We start from the raw sequence: 20699 nt of genomic DNA on the forward strand, positions 1-20699 counted from the left end.
AAGAAAGGAACTAAACATCCATAATAACTTTCCATCAGTAAGAGCTGTTTGGCAGTGGAATGGATCTCTTCGGTTGGTTGTGGACTCTCCTTCAGTGGAGGTTTTTAAGCAGAGCTTGGGTGGCCACCTCTCTGTCTTGGATGCTTCAGCTGATTCCTGCATCATGGAGGCTGGACTAGATGACGCTTGGGTCCCTTCTATGATTCCTTAACAACAATGCTATGTAGCTCTGAGGCTAGAATGACATATTGGGACTGAAATATGGCTGCCAACAAAACAGTCTCCTGCTAAATCTGCTTCATTGGCTGATGACTGTGAAACACATTGGCGATGATGTCATGGCATAGCATGATGATGTCATGGCAGGCATGTTTCTTGAGACACATTCTCCTTTATCGTCCATCCAGGGCCCTTGTCTCACTGTTAAGCTTGTCCCACTGGGTTGTGACATGTGCAACAGCTACCTCTGTTGTGGGTCCCTACCTATGGAACACCCTACTGCCAAAAGAGCAGACTACAGACCCTGATAGATTTCCACCATCAAGGGAAAACATTCCTATTCTACCAGGCATAAACCAGCGAAGCTGCTTTCTGTTTACAGTAATTTTAGGATGCTCTGGGGTGTTGTTTTTTTAAAAAAATTAGTTTTAAAGGGTGTGCATAATAAAATTGCAAATAATACACAGCTAAAATCCACAAAAACTATTAGAAAACCAAATATGCATAAAATAATCATCATTAAAACAATTAACATTTAAACAAAAATAAAATTGGTAAAATGTTGAGAATGAATACAGGTAACTAATTCATATGTCTGGTTAGGCTTTAAAATGGTTTTAGGTGCTGACACAGTCTACAGACTGATTCCTTGAAAATGTGGAATGAACATTATTTGGCACTTGTAAAAGGGCAAGTTCTGCAGGCTGAAATTGGTTGAGAAGGAACGTCTTTATATACCAATAGTAAAACACTCAACTTGGCCCTGTAACAAAACAGCAGCCTTTGCAGATCTTTGAACAAAGGTGTAATATGCTGACAGAATCTTATTCCTGTCAGCAATTGGGCTGCAGCATTTAGCATTAACTGCAATTTTAATGATAGTTTTAACTGGGGTGTGTGTGTGTGTGTTTAAATGATGTTTATTTTATGATATTCTGGAAACTGCCCTGAGATCATTATAAGTGATGAAGGGTGGTCTACAACTCTAGATAAGGAATAAATAATATAAATAATATAAATTACTAAACATTACTGGAGGGGAAAGGAGACATAGCCACTGTTTTTGGTGATTGTCATAACATCTCGTTGCAGCCTGATGATGTATGTACAGTAGTCAATGGGACTGTACACAAACGGTCCCTATTTGGAAGGACTAGCATTCACACATCCGCATTCTAGGATTACTTTCCATCCATGGAATTGCCGCTTCTCCAGCCTCAAATAAATGTGGAAGTGGTAAAATAAATCATCTGAGCACATTTATCAAAGGCCGAGATGGCAACTGCAAGTGGCTTTTTGCAGACAGTAAACCGGTATTAGAGTCCATGAATAAACCATGAGATGGTCTCATTCTTGATCACTTCCATATTCAGTTCAGGCTATGATCGTATTGACTGAAACGTTTGCTAATTGTTAACACTTGTCATTACGGCGAGTCACTCAACACTTCGTTGGAAAAGTGGAATGCAAATTTTAAATCAAGTTTTATTATATCCAACTAAAAAGTCACTGACTCTTTCACACAAACCAGGGGCTGTACCCCCGCTTTCCTGCCTGCCAACCCTACCTATCCACACAAATCCCCTACCTCCCCAAAGCCACACACCCCCCAGAGCTTACCAAAGTCACCCCCTGTCCTCCCCCCTCCCCGAAGCCAAGATAACCCAATATGTTTTCGTGTCTGAAACATAAAAATAGAAATGGTATCTCATATGGTGGTGAATTATAACAACACAGAATATAATCAACAATCTGTAGTCTGAAGCCTGGCAGCCATGTGGTAAAGAAAACAGAAAACAGGGTTCAAAACAAAGGGCTTAAATTATATGAATTAGCTCAGGGGTGGTGGTGTTATTATTATCTGGTTGAAGATGTAAGAACATAAGGCAGGCTCCTAATTTCAATTAATCATTTCACAAATGTCGTTTGAGGGAAATGGCTAAACACAAAACGCATGAAAAATCACAGTGAAGTTAAGCTGAAAATGCTGTGTCCCTGTTGCTGGTTTCGGGGGGACTAAAAAAAAGGTAAAGGACCCCTGACAGTTAAGTCCAGTCGCAAACGACTCTGGGGTTGTGGCGATCATCTCGCTTTACTGGCTGAGGGAGCTGGCGTTTGTCCCCAGACAGCTTTTCCTGGGTCATGTCGCTAGCATGACTAAGCCGCTTCTAGCGAAACCAGAGCAGTGCATGGAAACGCCGTTTACCTTCCCACCAGAGCGGTACCTATTTATCTACTTGCACTTTTTGGCGTGCTTTTGAATTGCTAGGTTGGCAGGAGCTGGGACCGAGTAACAGGAGTTCACCCGGTTGCGGGGATTTGAACCGCCAACCTTCTGATCAGCAAGCCCAAGAGGCTCAGTGGTTTAGACCACAGCGCCACCCGTGTCTCAGATCTCAGCACTAATCCGTCTCAAATCTCAGCACTCTGATTTAACTGAATTGCATATGAAGATGCAAGTTCACTATATATGAAGTGCCACAGACATCGGCAAGAGAGGAGGGGTAACTCCATCAAACTCCCATGAGGGAGAACTCTAAATACCGTCACAATAGCTGTCTGAGGCAAGAAATGTATGGCAGGAACTGCCCTCCTGGCCTGGACACTGTCACCGACTCTGCTCCTGGATCTGAAGAGGGAGTAGGAAGAGTGCGTCAGGGAGGGACTGTGCTTTATCGTGGGAAAGACAACCACTGACACTGGCAAGGAGCTGCTACTTTAGACGGCCAAAATCTGCTTGAATAAAACTATATAACTGTGTTGAAAGCACTTGTTCTGGAGCTTGCTTTTTCCTCCTCCCACCCACTCCTTTTTCCTTATGTGCCATGTCTTTTTAGATTGTGAGCCTGAGAGGGCAGAGATTAATTTAGTACTGATTTTTGTAAGATGCTCTAAGAGTCTTTCTTATTTTTATTTTTGCTAAAGGGTGGGGTATAAACGTGTTAAACAAACAAACAAGTGAGTCAATGCTTCTTCTTTTTTTAAAGTCAGTTAAGTGACGGAATGGTTAGAAAAAAAATAAAACAAACTCCCAGGAATGTATAGCAGCATCAATAATCAAAGACGACAAAATGGGGTCAGACGGGTTGAGGATGAGATAAAGACTCCACCCAGCTTTCGGCTCTGATTTTTAACAAACTAAGGCTGCAATCCTGAGCACATGTCCTTGGGAATAAGAACTGGACTGGCTTCTGAGTAAATGTTTATAAGACACAGCTGTAAAGCTGGGATCCCATCCTTGCTTAACTGTAGAAATCAGTGGGGCATAGTTCTGAGTATAATATAAATGCATGACATTATTTATATGTATTTATATTATTATACTTAGGGACGTGGGTGGTGCTGTGGTCTAAACCACAGAGCCTAGGGCTTGCCAATCAGAAGGTCAGTGGCTCAAATCCCCACGACTATTGTGCTTTATTGCATTTGTTGTACGCAAACATATTTTATGGGACGTGGGGGCGCTGTGGGTTAAACCACAGGGCCTAGGACTTGCCAATCAGAAGGTCGGTGGTTCAAATCCCCACAACAGGGTGAGCTCCCGTTGCTCGGTAATTGCTCCTGCCAACCTAGCAGTTCAAAAGCACATCAAAGTGCAAGTAGATAAATAGGTACCACTCCGGCGGGAAGGTAAACGGCGTTTCTGTGTGCTGCTCTGGTTCGCCAGAAGCAGCTTATTCATGCTGGCCACATGACCCGGAAGCTGTACGCTGGCTCCCTCGGCCAGTAAAGCGAGACGAGCGCCGCAACCCCAGAGTCGTCCGCGACTGGACCTAATGGTCAGGGGTCCCTTTACCTTTTTATATTATGGATGCAGCCTCATTAATACTATGTTTGATATTAGTTCAGAATTCTTATGAAGTGCTCACCCTAAACCTCACTGTTCAGGGGTGCTGTGCTATCACCATGCCAACAGGAGAAAGACACAAGTGAAGAATGAAGTATTATTCAAGCAGAGGAATATAGGAGCTGCCCTATACTATTATTGGTATATCTAGCTCAGCATTGTCTACGTTGGGTGTCAGCACCTCTCCAGGGTTTGAGGAAGGGTTCTCTTCCAGCCATACTTGGGGTGCTGGGGTTTGAACCTGGGGCCTTCTGCATGCATTGGGTTGACAAGACGCCACCATTTCCCTGTTAAGGGCATCTCTTCAATAATATAGTGCAGTGTTCCTTAATAAAATACCCAGTGCAAAATACTCACACAGCTACTTAGTTTCAGCCCACCTAATACAGTGGTACCTTGGGTTACAGACGCTTCAGGTTACAGACGCTTCAGGTTACAGACTCCGCTAACCCAGAAATAGTACCTCAGGTTAAGAACTTTGCTTCAGGATGAGAACAGAAAGTGTGCGGCGGCGGCGGCGGGAGGCCCCATTAGCTAAAGTGGTGCTTCAGGTTAAGAACTGTTTCAGGTTAAGAACAAACCTCCAGAATGAATTAAGTTCTTAACCTGAGGTACCACTTTTTTAATTCTACCGTAAAAGCGTCTTAAGGAGAAACCTTGTTTTCCAGCTCCCAAGAACCTAAGACAATCCCTTCTGGATCAAACCAAAGACCCATCTAGCCCAGTGAGAGGGAAACCATCAGCTCCAATCAAAATAATTCAACAGACTATGGCTGTTTTCACATCTGAGGCTTAAACTGTGGTTTCTAAAGTAAGTGTGAAACTGAATTGGCTGGGATACATTTTCAAGTTGTTCTTCCCATTTCTCTCATATCTGACAGAAAACGTGCAAGAGTTGCTTGAATATGTTAATACATACACTACAAACTTAGATCTGCTTTATACTATTTTTATTGGTCTGGCTTCTCCCAAAGGATCCTGGGAATTGTAGTTTGGTGAGGTAGTGAGAATTCTGTTGCAGATCCCCAGACCTGCCTCACATGAACTACATTTCTCACAGTTCCCTGTTGAGAGAGAGCGTATATTAAAATCAGCCGAACTCTACATTGCGCAGAAAGGGTCACACAGGTAACAGTCATGAGATAGCAATGATCACCACAGTTTTACCTGATACAGTTCTATCCGTTGTTCCGAGACACGAGCCTTTGGATTCTGCAATCGAAAGACTCTAAATTCTGCCTTCACCAGGTTGGAAGCGTTTTTTTCCATCGCCGAGACATCAAATCTCACTCGTCTAAAATAGGGGATGGGGTGGTTTGTTGAGATGAGATCTGCAAGAAGTTAGTGTAATGGTTTAAAATTATGAATATATTGTTCTTTTACAGGCCACAGCACAAGGCAGACTCAAGAAACAGCGACGGAAATGTCTGCTGGATGATTCAGCTTCCAGCAGCCAATTTCGATATCATTAACAATTTAACCAGATAAACAAACACATGTGTTTGATTATAGAAACAGCAGATTAATAGAGATCAGCAAGCCATTTCCAACTCTCTTTCGGGGCATGCATTTAACCCTGTTCTTTGAAAGCAACGTGGAAAATCCTGGATGATTATAAATTGGAACAAACTCATGACAGCTGATGTTTCACAAATGACTCCAGACTTGCATACGCTTAATAGCAACTGCCAAGAAAATAGAATTTAATGACAAGCAGTTTGCTGTGGGTAGCTTTATGAAAGAAAGAAAAAAAGTCTGGAGGAAAAAAATATCTAAACTCTTGACAATATGTTTTGTCTTTTAAATATTTCGACTGAATCTCAAAGAAGAGGAAAGGAAACAGACAATTGTATAACAAATCTAAGACTTTACACAAAGCAATAAAGTCCCTCTCCTCTAAAGAAGGGGGGGGGATAACCAGTTGTATTTCATCATGAAACTGAAAAAATCATTTCTGCACGCTGATGGGCATCTGAGCAATAATGTAGACTCCTTCTTTTAACAATTTGTGTAGCTATACTTAAATATTAAGTGCTGGTTTAAAATGTTAAGTGTTTTAATGTTCAAGTGAGCCTCACTTTAGATTAAGAGCCATTGTCATATTAGATGGTAGTGAGCCATATTGTCTCCATGGCAATTTCTAAAACAGGAAGTGTTCCTTGAGGAGAGGTGATTAGAAGTGCAAGGGAGGGAAGAATTAGGCCTTTCTCTGTACATAATTTCCCTGCACCAAACTGCCCTGTCCTACCCCTTGACATTCCAGAATGTTTCAAATGTCCCAAAAAACAGATCTGGAATTCCATAGGGAGGAAAGCTGCTCTCTGAAGGATCTCTCTGAATTAAGTACTAGTAAAGGAGAACGTGCAACATGATCAAAAGAGACTGACAACAAAAATACCTAGCGATTACTATGAGCTCCTCAGTCAAGGATTCAGAATTAATTATATTTATTTAAAATGTTTCTCAGACTCCTTTAAAGCAGGGGAAACTATCTCAAGTTTTTTTTAAAAAAAAGTATACGAAAACACGGTTAGAACAACAAAGCCATGATCAAGAATGCAGTAACAACACACAACCCTAAAAATCTGAAAGACAAAAGTTATCAATAACCAAAATTAGCATTAGAGAAACACAGCAACTTAGGGGAAAGGCTACAAAAACAACTGATTCTGTAGGGGTCTCCTAAATATTTGTAGGAATAAAACTTGTCCAATTGCAGTTGGTAACGTGACTCAAGAGATGTGGGGCTACCATAGAAAAGGTCTTCTCTTTGTCTCTCATACCCACAAACTTGGTGACACTTTGAGGCCTCTGTTGCTATCTTCAAGTGCTGGCAGGCTGACAGAAGTGAAAGTGGCCCATCAAATAGAGAGCAATGGTGCAAAGTTTTTATTCCCTGAAAACCAAGAATCCCCGCAACTGATCTGTAAAATGCAAAGCCCACTGATAGATCTGATTTCAGGGGATATGGAACTTAACCCAACCCTCCCTTGTGCCCCTCAAATAAATGACAATGTCCCTCAGGAATAGACCTCTGGATCAAACTGTAGATCCTGACTGGCATCCAGCAGGTGCCCCTACTGGGATTCTTCACCTCATCTCCTGGAACATTGCTGGATGGGAGGGGTATATTCAATTGTATATTACTTCAAGAAACCTGGTTAGTGACATTGCTGGGTTCTCTTCATACAATCTACCCGCTCATAGACAATTCTCCAAAGGTCTCCACAAAGCTGGCTTATTGATCTTAATCAGATCTGGCCTGCCATTCAATACAACTCCTTTTGGCACTTATCCTCCATTAGCCCAAGCTTACCTAATAACTATGAATAATCAACTGGTAAATTTGGTAAATTTCTACCTCCCTCCCTCAGGAGATGAGATGATTCTAACTGCTAATTGGGACAAGCCAATTGGGCTTTGAACAACCAGATATAATACCCACTCCATTGTCTGTTTCCTGCCCCTCTAAGGATAGATTAACTAATAGAGCAGAGTGAAAACTTATGGATTTTTGTATTGCCCATAATGCAGTTATATTAAATGGACCAAATAACTTACCTGGTGATGATGAGTTTACTTTTATCTCAACAAGGGGTCAAAGTGGAGTTGACTATTCTATCTATTCTCTAAGCCAGGAATGGCCAAACTTGGTCCTCCGGATGTTTTGGGACTACAACTCCCATCATCCGTAGCTAACAGGACCAGTGGTCAGGGATGATGGGAATTGTAGTCCCAAAACAGCTGGAGGGCCAAGTTTGGCCATGCCTGCTCTAAACCTATATTCTGATGTCAACTTCTTTTCTACTGGAGTCCATACAGAAAGTGAACACCCCCCCTTACTTCTGACTATACAATGCGGCCCAGCTAATACGATCTTGAAGCCTGCTAACTCATATCAGGCCTCCCATAGTATTCTAAAAAGGATTAGATGGTCCCTGCAATTCGAAGGGGTGATCACCAAATTCCTGGACATGGACAAAATCTTACAAAGTCGTGGTTAACTTCTGAAATAATCCCAATTTATTTTAAGAAAAAAGGCGATCCTGGGCAGCTGTGTAATTATTGCCCTATTAGTCTTCTGTCCACTATAAGTATACTCTACTCTAAACAGAGTGCTTTCTATTGGATTGGATTAAAATGAACAGAATTATTGGCCCTAAACAGATCAGATTTACAAAACAGAAATCAACTATTGATCACTGTCTCTCACTTGCCTTTTTAGCAGATAAGTATATGAAATCCAAAAGGGGAAAGTTCTATCTAGCTTTTATTGATCTGTAAAGTGCTTTTGACTTGATACCCAGGGGGTTGTTATGGGAGGAATTGAATGCTATTGGGCTAGAACGCCGACTACTTTTCTTGATAAAAAAAGCTGCATACAAATATTATGTGTCAGGTGAAGATTTCCCTGGACGGTCACTTATCACCTAGCTTTACAACTACTAAAGAAGTCAAACAAAGCTGTATTCTTGCTCTACATCTATTTAATGAAACAACGTCTACTTGTTGTGAATGGCCACCCTCCTAGATTAGGACCTAAGGCAGTTCCCATAGTTTTATATGCTGATGACACTGTCCTCCTCTTCTGCACCAGAGTTGGGCGCTTTTAGATGTCTAAAAGCATTCCTTCATTACTGCCAAGGAAATCACCTAGTGATTAATTACTCAAAATCCAAGATCTTGGTATTTTCAAAGAGTTGGCATTCATCTAAATGGTGTATTGGTGAGCAAGAAATCAAACAAGTTAAAAGCTTTAAAGACTAATGGATCACCTTTTATTAAAATCTAAAATGGGTGACCCCTTGTAACAGGATAACCGACTTAACTAAATGCTCTGCAGCATGAATTAAACAATTCTAATTTTTGATGGTAGTATGCCTGCAGCGGTTAGGGGCTATAGTGCAAAAACTGTTTCGCAACTCCTTTATGAATAACTGACTTTAACAACAAAGTCGAAGGTGTACAGGCCTCCTTTCCCCCCCCAAAAAAAATCTAAGAGTTCAAAAATACATCTCCTATCTTGCTATTTGTGCAGAGTTATGCCAGCATCTCTTAGAATCTAGGGGCTGGATTATGACTTTCAAATACTGCTTAAAAAATCACTTTAATACAGACCCAGAAAGTTTACTAACTTCTTTGTTGAGAGATACACATCATTTTACATTTTCTTCTGATATTACCTTCAAACTCAGGCAAATAAGGATTGTAATAGATTCCCTTCTTCTATTGGATGAGTCACAAATCTTCTCCCTCATCATGCAGAGGCTGCTAGACCATGAAATCCAAAAACTCTACCCCTCCCAGCCTTTTGTATGTTCATCTGCTTACCTAGGATTGCAGCCCCACCATGGAGCAATGCCTAATTACCTTTATAATTTAGATACTCCATTGCATCACAGAGCTTTTAAGCTAGCTCATCTAAATGCATTCCCCTCATCTGTTTTGTTTGGAAGTTTTCAAAAAATCCCCTTCCAGTACAGATTTTGCTCCTGTAGTAAGAAAACACCAGATCACAAAATTTTGGATTGTCCTAGATAGATAGATAGATAGATAGATAGATAGATAGATAGATAGATATAGATAGATTAGATAGATGATAGATAGATAGATACATGATAGATAGATAGATAGATAGATAGATAGATTAGAGATATAGATAGATGATAGATAGATAGATAGATAGATAGATAGATAGATAGATAGATGATAGATAGATATAGATAGATAGATAGATAGATAGATAGATAGATAGATAGATGATAGATATAAAGGTAAAGGGACCCTGACCATTAGTTCCAGTTGCAGACGACTCTGCGGTTGTGGCGCTCATCTCGCTTTACTAGCTGAGGGAGCTGGGGTACAGCTTCTGGGTCATGGGGCCAGCATGACTAAGCTGCTTCTGGCAAACCAGAGCAGCACACGGAAACGCTGTTTACCTTCCCGCCGGAGAGGTACCTATTTATCTACTTGCACTTTGACGTGCTTTTGAACTGCTAGGTGGGCAGGAGCTGGGACCGAGCAACGGGAGCTCACCCCGTCACGGGGATTCGAACTGGCAACCTTCTGATTGGCAAGCCCTAGGCTCTGTGGTTTAGACCACAACACCACCCGTGTGGTATATACACACACACACACACACACACACACACACACACACAAATTCATAAAGAAAACATCAAAGCGGTTCACAGCAAATATACATAAAATGGTACCATAAAAACAATATTTAAAAGTTAGACTCAGAAATCGGATATCTGTTGTGGAAATATGTATCAGTTATGTTCATGGTTCCATCTCAACTGACTGGGGTAAAAACACCTCAAGTAAGAAGTCAAAGCCCTGGACAACTAAGATTCTGGCTCAGTATTTGAAGTGGAAGCTCCCAAACCACACTAAACAGGAGTTATGAAGTCTGCAAAGTCACCGCAACCAAAGTTCACCAAAACTTGGAAAAACTCCACAGAACAACACTTACAGATGCAATAGCAGACAAGGAAAAAAAATTATTTATTTATTTTACTACTGTTTTAATGGGATATTGAGTGCACCATCCACATGCACACATGAATTAAATTCTAACAGTTTCCCTCTCAAAACATAATAGCTCAAACTGCTACTTATTTAAAAGCAGCTAACTGATGCTGGTGCTAACACTACTTATATTCACAGTCTGAAACTGTGAGGGGACAACAATGCAATTTCCTAAGCATGTGCAACTTGTTCTGTCACCGCTCCTGAAGCAGAAATCCAGCTGGTGGCCTACTGTGGGCCCTTCCCCTCCAATGCATGCTAATCTGCAAGGGGCACAATCTGCCAGAAAGTTTTCCTGTTAAAAAAAAACCTTGTGAAAGGAACAAGAGCTGTGCAGGAGCACGACACTGCGCTGGTTTTCCAGTTGTTTATCTCCACTGGGCTTTGTCTCGTACTTTCTGATAGAGCACACCAAGTTCTTTCTCTGTCTCCTAGTTTGTCATTGGTGGCACCCATAAGGAGCAACCACTTCAATTTGTCTCCTGGTACAGTCACCTCTAGTGACAATTTGAAGCTGCTTAGACCCACTGCTTAGACCTTGCCAACAAAGGTCCATATAGTAAAAGCTATGGTTTTCCCAGTAGTGATGTATGGAAGTGAGAGCTGGACCATAAAGAAAGCTGATCGCCGAAGAATAGATGCTTTTGAATTATGGTGCTGGAGGAGACTCTTGAGAGTCCCATGGACTGCAAGAAGATCAAACCTCTCCATTCTGAAGGAAATCAGCCCTGAGTGCTCACTGGAAGGACAGATCCTGAAGCTGAGACTCCAATACTTTGGCCACCTCATGAGAAGAGAAGGCTCCCTGGAAAAGACCCTGATGTTGGGAAAGATGGAGGGCACAAGGAGAAGGGAACGACAGAGGACGAGATGGTTGGATAGTGTTCTCGAAGCTACCAGCATAAGTTAGACCAAACTGCGGGAGGCAGTGGAAAACAGGAGTGCCTGGCGTGCTCTGGTTCATGGGGTCATGAAGAGTCAGACAACAACAAGACCCACTGAATTGCAGCCAAATGCCACGGTGCTGGTCCACAAGGGTTCCACATGAACAACAACGGCGAAACAAATGATTATTGCTATTATGCCCTTTGGAAATCTTTCAGATTTGATGAGAATCCCTGCTGATGTGTGTCTGGTCCACTTCAACTGCAAGTGCAGCTTTCCCTGCTAGAGAGCAGACACATCAGCTACTCTTTGATAGACTATCCTAAGTGAGTGGAACTAATTCAATATGTTTCCTGTTTTGGGGAGACATAAACAACTTTCTCTTTGTTATTTGGGCGGGGGAGGGGGGAGTCAGACCATCCAGGTTGATTTTTTTACTATTTTGCAATCTCGCATCCACACACACACAGAGGGAAAGCTGAGAGCCCCAACCCGAGCCTTCCAACGAAAGGGGGCAATAAATGTTCCAGAGATTTATTTTTATTTCTTTTCGTGTTTGTTAAAACTTTGGCGGGCTCCCCTCTTCCTCCGCATGTCTGCTCTCTCCTGGTGCTCTGCCCATCCTTAATCCAAGCAGCCACAAGCCACGGCGGTCCTGCTTCTTTCCCCTTTCTCTTTCATGACTGAATCACATGAACGTACGAGGCTTTGATGCGGCATATATGCAAATATTTATAAGAGTCACTTGATTGTGATTAAAAGTGGTTTGCAAAGCTCTCTTTGCTCTGGCTGGCTTCCCTAGACCTCTGCCTTGTAGGGCTCTTTCAGCTGTTTAAGTTTCAGCCGATAAAACACACACACACACACACACACACACACACACACGAGTTTCAAAAACAAAGCAGAACTTCTGTACAAGGTGGAAGAACTACTTCCCGCCCTCTGTTTTTAAAGCCTGCTCCCTGATCTGCATATGGGATTCCATCCAGAAACATCTTCTCCTTCCATAACAATGAAACAACGGTAACTGATACTGCTTGCATAGAAGGCAAATCTAAAGGAAGAGGTTATTAGGCCATCACCACATGTCTTTCCGGCAAGATCCTCTCCTCGCTGTGAGGCATGCGAGGGTCACGAACCTTCTCCCCTTTTTCATAGGAGGCTTCTCCAAGAAATGAGAAGTGTGTGTAGCGCAGCTGGACTTCAAAAACTGCTAATTACCACTGTTCACCCCTTGTGACCCTGATGCTAATAGAGGGGCATGCACAGGGCTATTTTTCTAGGAAAAGAGGTGGCAGAACTCACCAGGAACACCTCCCTCGTTCTCTTAAGAGTGACAATGACCCCCACCTGAGAGAGGTGCTGGAACTGAGTTCCAGCGAGTTCTGGCTGGGGGGTAGAGTGCCCTGGGCATGCATCATATATGAAAATAAGTACAAAGGGGCCAAAAACCCCAACCCCCACAAAAATTCTGAATTTCACATATATCTTAAGGACCAAATCACACACACAGATGCCTGTGATGCCATCCCAGTTGTCATTTTTGAAAAAGAAGGGCCACTTCTGAAGGGGCGATTGAGATTGGACAAGCAGCGGGGAGGTGAGTATTTTAAATTCCCCCCCAACTTGCCATTTTCAAATCCCCCCCACAGCGGGTTCACCGCTTCAAATGAGTTCCAATAGGAAATTTGCATCAGCAATCCTTGTAGTGGAGGGCTACTTTGAAGTGTGGGGGGGGGGACTACCAAAGGAGGTTTCTCTGTTTTAAAAGGGTGCAATGCAGGGGTGGGCGGCCTGTGCCCCTCCATATGTTGCTGGACTCGAACTTGCATCAGTCCCATCCTGTAAGGCCAGTGGTCAGGGACGATGGGACTTGTAGTCCAGCAGAATCTGAAGGGTCACAGGTTCCTCATACCTGATGCAATAATACATGTGTCTGAGGGTAACATCTAGTTTGGATGTGTATATAGACTTGCTGTGACTACCCAGAAAAGAGAAACTGGGGTTGGGTTGGGTAGTTCTGTGAAACTGACTGGTACTGGGTGCAGGTTGTTTTTTCCTTTGCAGGCACCTACCAGGGAGAATGCAGCTACCTGAATGGTTTCAGGGCATGGACACATATACGTGATGGAAGGCAAACAACTAATTTAGGGCAAAAGATTTCATTTGCCAATCCTCCATTTGGCTTTTTTCGAAACCTGCAAAACCGATTTGGCTAGAAATGACAGTGGGACAAAAGAATCGACTGTGTGAGCACCGAGAAACAATGACAACCTCCTCCAAGTATCTTAAAACCTATTGTCACGTGCCAGCCTATGTGTTTCAACTGTCTTCCAATGGGGGGGGGGAGAGAGAGACCACATTCCCAAGAGGACGGGATGTTTTTATTTCTCTCTGGCGAAATCTGTGATTGGCAACTGAAGAGATGCATCCCTAATCTGTTTACAGTGGCAGCAAAGCATCTGCCCACCAGATCATTCAAATTTAATAACCACATTTCCAGGGACTGTTGTTTTGAGTTAAAAATAGCTGCTCCCTACTTTACACGGCACATTCACCATATTCACAAGCTGCTGTTATTTTAGCTAAAGAGCTTTTAAAAAAAAATTTAAAGGCTTCTGTGTACATCCCAGTGGTTGCTTTGAGTAGGCGTCTTCAGAATTAGCAAACACCCAGGAATTGATGATGTGGTCTCCACCATGTTCTAAATTACAGCTGGGGGACAAGTGGTCCTCCATATGTTATTTTTTTCCAGGTCTCTTTGGCCTCAGCCAGTACCAAAGGACAAGAGGGTCCCCCATCCCTGTTCCAAGTCACCTCTCTCTCACTGAACAGTAAGTACTTCTTAAACGGATAATAAATTTTCACACAGTGTACCTGGCCATGCACAGACAAAACACAGCACTGTTAAACACTGCTCCTTCTCAGGTGCCTTTGCACCTAGTCACATGGAAATATTTACTCATTAGTAGAGCTGCACGGTCAGAGAAAAAACAATGCTGTCCAGGGTTGTAAAGACTGCGGAAAGAATAATTGGGTGCACTCTTCCCACCTTGGATCAAATCTACGCTTCCAGGTGCCATAAGAAAGCTGCAGAGATAGTGCAGGATACTGCACACCCCGGAAATGATCTCTTTCAGCTTCTGCCTTCTGGAAGAAGGTACAGGGTTATAAAGACTAGGACTAGCCGCCTGAGAAACAGTTTCTATCCAAATGAGATTTTGGTTTTAAACGCAGTGTAAGGTAGTCTTTATGTGAGTATATTGTATTCAATTATGGGGTATCAGAGTTTTTAGGGGCTAACCAGGCTGGGATAGCTGGGACAGCGGGCTTGTGGGTTTTTGAATGTCTGATGTAGATTTTTTTCAATTTCGTTGTTCTGTATGGGACAATGACAATACAGATTATTGTATTGTATTTGCTTCCCCCAAATGTACACTGATTGGCTCACCAACAACTTCTGCCCAAGCTATTATTCCCCTTAAGACTGGAATTTGCTTGGTCAGGATGGGTCGGGGAGATGATGGCATTGCTTTCAGGGATCTTACACTGAAGATTCCCTGCCTGTCTCATCAAGCTGCAGGCTGGCGCTCGTCTCACCCATGGACCTCACACAAGCATGTGCCCCAGGCTGCCACCTGACAAGTCATTCAGGGCTGCCAACTGCAACAACAAAGAAATTTGCAAGAGTCTACAGGGGAAACGTTTGCTCTTCCTTGACCTAGAAATCATTTCGTAAGGGAAAGCAGGTGTGTGGACCCAGCCCTAAGAGGAGAGGGCTTACAGGAAAGGGACACCACCATGGTTCTGTCTCGATCCTGAGATGCAGACAGACCTACATCTTGACTCTTCTAAGCACTGGTTGCCAAATATTTGCAATCCACTGATGGAACTGATAATCCATTGATGCATTCACACAATGTAGGTGACTAATTTTTGTATACACACACACACACAGAGAGAGAGAGAGAGAGAGAGAGAGAGAGAGAGAGAGAGAGAAATATGAGAAAGTGTGGAAAGAAAACAGGAAGTAAGGATTTTCCCATTCGGAAAGTTAAACAGGCAAATGATTTGATCTTCCAAAGGTACAACGGATCATATTACATGCACTTTACATTAAACTTGGCAACAGTTGTCTTTTCTGTAGCTGGCTTTCCTCACTAGATTATAATGTACAGCAGAAGTGTTTGAAGACTGTTTCCAATTCTCTGTCCAGTAGCTGGATATTCAGGGTGGTCTGACAAAAGCTTCTATTTGGACCTCCATTAGCACACTACAACATGCAGAGTTATATATTGATCAGCAAGTTTTCACATCTCTCCTGCAGTTCTCCTGAGCTTTATGTGGGTGTGCTCTTTCCTGACAAGCGCTGTGATTTTGCGTTCTTTGATTTCCACCACAGAAGTTAACAGCAGTGGTCTCAAAGCGAGTAAGGGGGGGACACACAGTAGTAGAATGGAAGTGAGATAAATCTGGAGCTTTTATTGTTTGCTGAAATCTGTCTTGGCCCATTGGCTATATGCCTGAGATATATGGCAAGTTGGTCTAAGTCAACTTAGATTGCAATCCATTTACTGGGCAGTAAACCCTATCAAACATAGTGTCTATTTAAGCTACATAAGACCAAAACCCTGTTCAACCCAGTGAGACTTGCTTCTGTGTGGACGTGTATAAGATTGTGTCATTGGTGGATTAATGCAAGAAGGACATTTGGTACAGTCTTCCCCAATTTGGTGCTCTCCAGACATTTTGAACTACAGCTCCCTTCAGCCCCAGCCAAAATGGTCAATGGTTAAGGATGAGAGTTGCAGTTCAGTAACATCTGGAAGGTGCCAGATTGACGAAGGACAATTTATATTATTATTATTATTATTATTATTATTATTATTATTATTATTAAGATAATTTCAGAGCTAGATTTTCAACTGAGAATAAATCAACTTGGCAATTGTCAAGGAAGCCCAACAGTCACTCCAGAAGAATGAACTCTCCCAAAATGAGGAGATAGGTAAAAAGGAAGGTGAAAGGGAAAATGAAGATGGCCAAATCTCTCCAGAAAGCCTGGGTGTTGTTCAAAACAACAATAATAGAAGCTCAGCTGCAATGTACACTGCAGATCAGGAAATGAACCACCGGGACTGAGAAGATACCTGCAGGAAGCTATTAAAGGCAAGAAGCTTTCCTTCAGAAAATGTCCAAGTCTTGTCCAAATGGGGAAAACAAAAAGGAATACAAACTTTGGCTGAAGAAATGCAAGCAGGCAATAAGGGATGCAAAAGAAGAAGTAAGGAACACATACATACATACGTGTGTGTGTGTGTGTGTGTGTGTGTGTGTGTGTGTGAAAGGAGGCCAGCAAAGGAGACCATTGGACCTTTGGATAACAAGGGAGCCAAAGGCGAGCTAAAAGAGGAAGAGGAGATTGCAGAAAGCTATGGTGTGGCTGCACTTGGAATACTGTGCATAGTTCTGCTTGCCTCAACTGAGAAACAATACTGTCAAGATTCAAAAGGAAAATGATCAAGGGGCTGGAGCAACTCCCCTAGAAGGAAAGGTTACAACATTTGGGGCTTTGTAGAACAAGGAGGTTAAACCAGGTTACACAATGTAGGGCATTACTGTTCAAGTAATGCTACAATTAAGTAGACAATTGGCATTGAACATAAACAAGTAACTGGTACAATTGGTGCTACTTTAAAAATTACCTGAGTGCCTTAGCAGCAGACATGTGTTTCTGCTACTGGGGAGATGGAAGTTGCAGTGCATTACTTTTGTGTTGTCCCTTGAATAGAGATCCCCGGACTCATTTTTTTTGGGGGGGAGGCTTTTTTGAAAGCAAGCGCTCATTAGGCCTTGACTGATATTATTTGTGATCTGTTGGCAGACCACAACAAAACAATAACAAACAAGGCGGCCACCTTTGCAGTAGTAGCTCAAAAATTCACAGTCTATTAGTCTGAAGTCTGTCATTTCCAAACAGCAAAAAGATGCTTTATCTTCCCTTTATAAGTCTGAGCTGTATTTTCCAGTGAAGATTTCTGTTTCTGGTGGTGGGTGGGGAGCAATTAAACAAACACTCTTTGCTCTAGCAATATAACGTTGATTTCTACTAGGGCCAGAAACGTACATTTAAGAGGACAGATTCGTTATAAAGCAAAACATTTACAGCTATTGAAAAACAAAGCAAAACCCTGAGTTCTGGATGGTTACGAGCAGAACTCTTAATCAATATTATGTATCCAAACATTTCTAGAATGCCAGGTCTGTGGATTTTCTCATTTTTGAACTGCGAGCGGGAAGTTGTCTGCAGTCTCCTCCAGAAAAACTACGTTTCTTTCCCCAAGTTATCCATCTTCTAAGTCTCATCTTTCTTCACCACTGTGCTAGACTATTATATTTGCCATGTGAGTGATGGATAATGTTACATCTTAGGGATTACAGAATGATTAATGAAGTTCTATATCCCTGCCCAGTGAACAGGGAATGCATCTGGGACTAAGCAATCACTACTGGTGGCGCAGTGACAGATTGGAGAGTTGGCTTGGCGTGGCCAGTGGTGAATGTGGAGCCTTTCCCAGGTTGTGAATCTCCCCTACTACATTACACTTTCCATGCTGAGCAGGACAGGGAAAGCATTCATTGGAGGGCTTAATAATTATGTTCTTTCCCACACCTGCCCCTTCTCACCCCCTTCGCAAACCCAGAAGGGTCAATTGGTGGCCGCTGTGTAAAGGCTTGTAAATTTCTTGACAACCAAACATGGATTTTTCCTTCTTACATCTGCCAACATGGTGTGTCCTCCAAATGTTGTTGGACTACAACTCTCGTCATCGGCTGTGCTGATTGGGGAGGAGGGGAGTTGAAATCCAACAAAAGCCAGAGGGCACCACATTCACTACCCCCGTTCCACATATTCTGACACTGTCTCCAAAACAGTTTGGTAATAATAAGAATCCTGAGGGCCTGTTGCCTGGATCAAAGTGGCCTAGAATTCTATGCCACTCAAATCTGATTGGTTGAATGGTAGGCGGGCTGGATAGTTCTTACTCTGTTCAGAGGGAGTGTGAGACTGTCTGACACTATGGACCACAAGAAGCAGCTAGGAGAGAAGGCTGGATTTGAAGCAGGTGGAAGATAGGAAAGCAACTATTGAAGAGGCTAGGAACAGCCTGGTAAAATAGCCTGCCCTCCCCACAAAAGAGCCGAATCACTATCTTAAGCTGAAGATTGGCAGAGAGGTCATCAAAGGACTGTGAGCAGCAAGGAAAAGTTCAGCAAGGACCAGAGAGAGAACTGCCTGCAAGCTTGGCTAATAGAAAACCAGCAGAAGGCCTCTGTGAGACTGACTCCTGGCAAGACTGACTATCCTGAGAAAATGGGCTACGGGTAATTACAGACGCTCCAAGGAATGTCCCAAATTTAGAGAAGCCGCCCCGGTTTCTGATTTGATCCCAGAATGTTCCACTTTCCCTTAGGATGTCCCTGTTTTCATTGGAGAAATGTTGGAGGGTATGGAATTATCCTACCCCTGAGCCATCTGAAGGCAATCCTGTTTAGGGAAGGTTTTTTTTAAAAAAAATGTTTCATGTTTTATTATGTTTTTATATATGTTGGAAGCTGCCCAGAGTGGCTGGGGCAACCCAGTAAGATGTGTGGGGTACAAATAGTAAAATTATCATTATGTAATGGGATGTCCCTATTTTCATCAGATAAATTTTGGAGGGTATGTAATTAGCACAAAGGATTTAATAGGAAAATAAACTAAGATTTTAACAGCAAGCCTCATGCAAGCTTTTGTATTTGCAAGCTGTTGCTAATTATAACAGTAACCTTACAAGTGCAAGTCTTAAAAGAAACTGTAACCAATATACGGTATGTATAGTATTTACATTTCCCCCTCTTTTTATGGTTAATAATAATGAAAGAGCAACTTCTTCTTTTTTTTACTTATAACTTGAGTTGGGCTGATTTTGTACCACGTCTACTGGGTTATAGATTAAGGCTTTGACAAACACCATGGTTTAGATACATGGCAGCAGCAGTTAGAAGGTTTTGAAATTCAACTAACGTGGTGGTGGTTGGCATAAAATAACAGCACACACACACACTGGACTTATCAGCAGTGACAAGTAGAAGCTGGTCCATCACATACGAAGTGGGAAGACTCTCCACAATGATTGACGCTACACCTGTCCTAATGAACAGCAGTTGATAAATAAGGGATATTAGGATGTTAATAACCCAAGATTTGGGACGCAGGTGGTGCTGTGGGTTAAACTACAGAGCCTAGGACTTGCCGATCAGAAGGTCGGCGGTTCGAATCCCCACGACAGGGTGAGCTCCCGTTGCTCGGTCCCTGCTCCTGCCAACCTAGCAGTTCGAAAGCGCGTCAAAGTGCAAGTAGATAAATATGTACTGCTCCAGTGGGAAGGTAAACGGTGTTTCCATGCACTGCTCTGGTTCGCCAGAAGCAGCTTAGTCATGCTGGCCACATGACCCAGAAGCTGTACGCCGGCTCCCTCGGCCAATAAAGCGAGATGAGCGCCACAACCCCAGAGTCGGTCAAGACTGGACCTAATGGTCAGGGGTCCCTTTACCTTTAACCCGAGAGTTAGGCTCTCTGGAAAGGGCTACAGCTCTGTGATGGAGCAGTAGGTCCAAGGTTCAATCGACGTCATCTCTTATGTAGTGCTGGGAATGTCTCTTGTCTAAAACTCTGGAGAGCCACAGCCAGTCAGTGTGGAAAGATACTAAGCAAGATGACCCAAAGGCTATAAAGCAAAGTATAAGGCAGCTTTTCTTGCACCTAAGTCAAGTTCTTGGCAACTGAGGCTGGCAGAGGCATTTCTAGCACTGTCTAGGCTGTCCATGTTCTCCTCTGCTATTTCAGACGAGCAACAAAAAGTCCTTCACGTTTTGCCAGAACATCTGAGAAAGGCAAAGCTCCTTCCAAATCACCATCAGACTCGCATCCTTGGCCTGCAATATCCCAGGCTCTCATGTATCGCTGCCGAAATCAAATATGCAAGTCAATGTGTGTTGTGTTTGGAAAATTCTCAGGTACGCACTTTGCTATTCTGCTTATGCTGGAATCTTCTTTTTTTTTCTAAATCAAATAAAAATATATACCCAGAACACTTTCATCTTCTTCCATGAAGCGCTGCTCCTTTTCCATCTCGGATTAATGTGTGTGAGTCACAACCCTGTCTCCTAT

The 20699-nt window shown here is 42.7% G+C and overlaps 1 protein-coding gene across 1 annotated transcript in view; it reads right to left on the reverse strand.

Moving 5' to 3' along the window:
* The window catches only part of TGFB2 (transforming growth factor beta 2), an 80326-nt gene that overhangs the window by 16824 nt on the left and 42803 nt on the right, over positions 1-20699 (reverse strand). Inside the window, exon 2 of the mRNA XM_083733639.1 lies at positions 5234-5397. Within this exon, the coding sequence (XP_083589765.1) occupies positions 5234-5397 (164 nt within the window). The remainder of the gene's footprint in view (positions 1-5233; positions 5398-20699) is intronic.

This window comes from Podarcis gaigeae (genome assembly GCF_964106915.1).
Source record: "Podarcis gaigeae genome assembly, chromosome: 3".
Lineage (NCBI taxonomy): Eukaryota > Metazoa > Chordata > Lepidosauria > Squamata > Lacertidae > Podarcis > Podarcis gaigeae.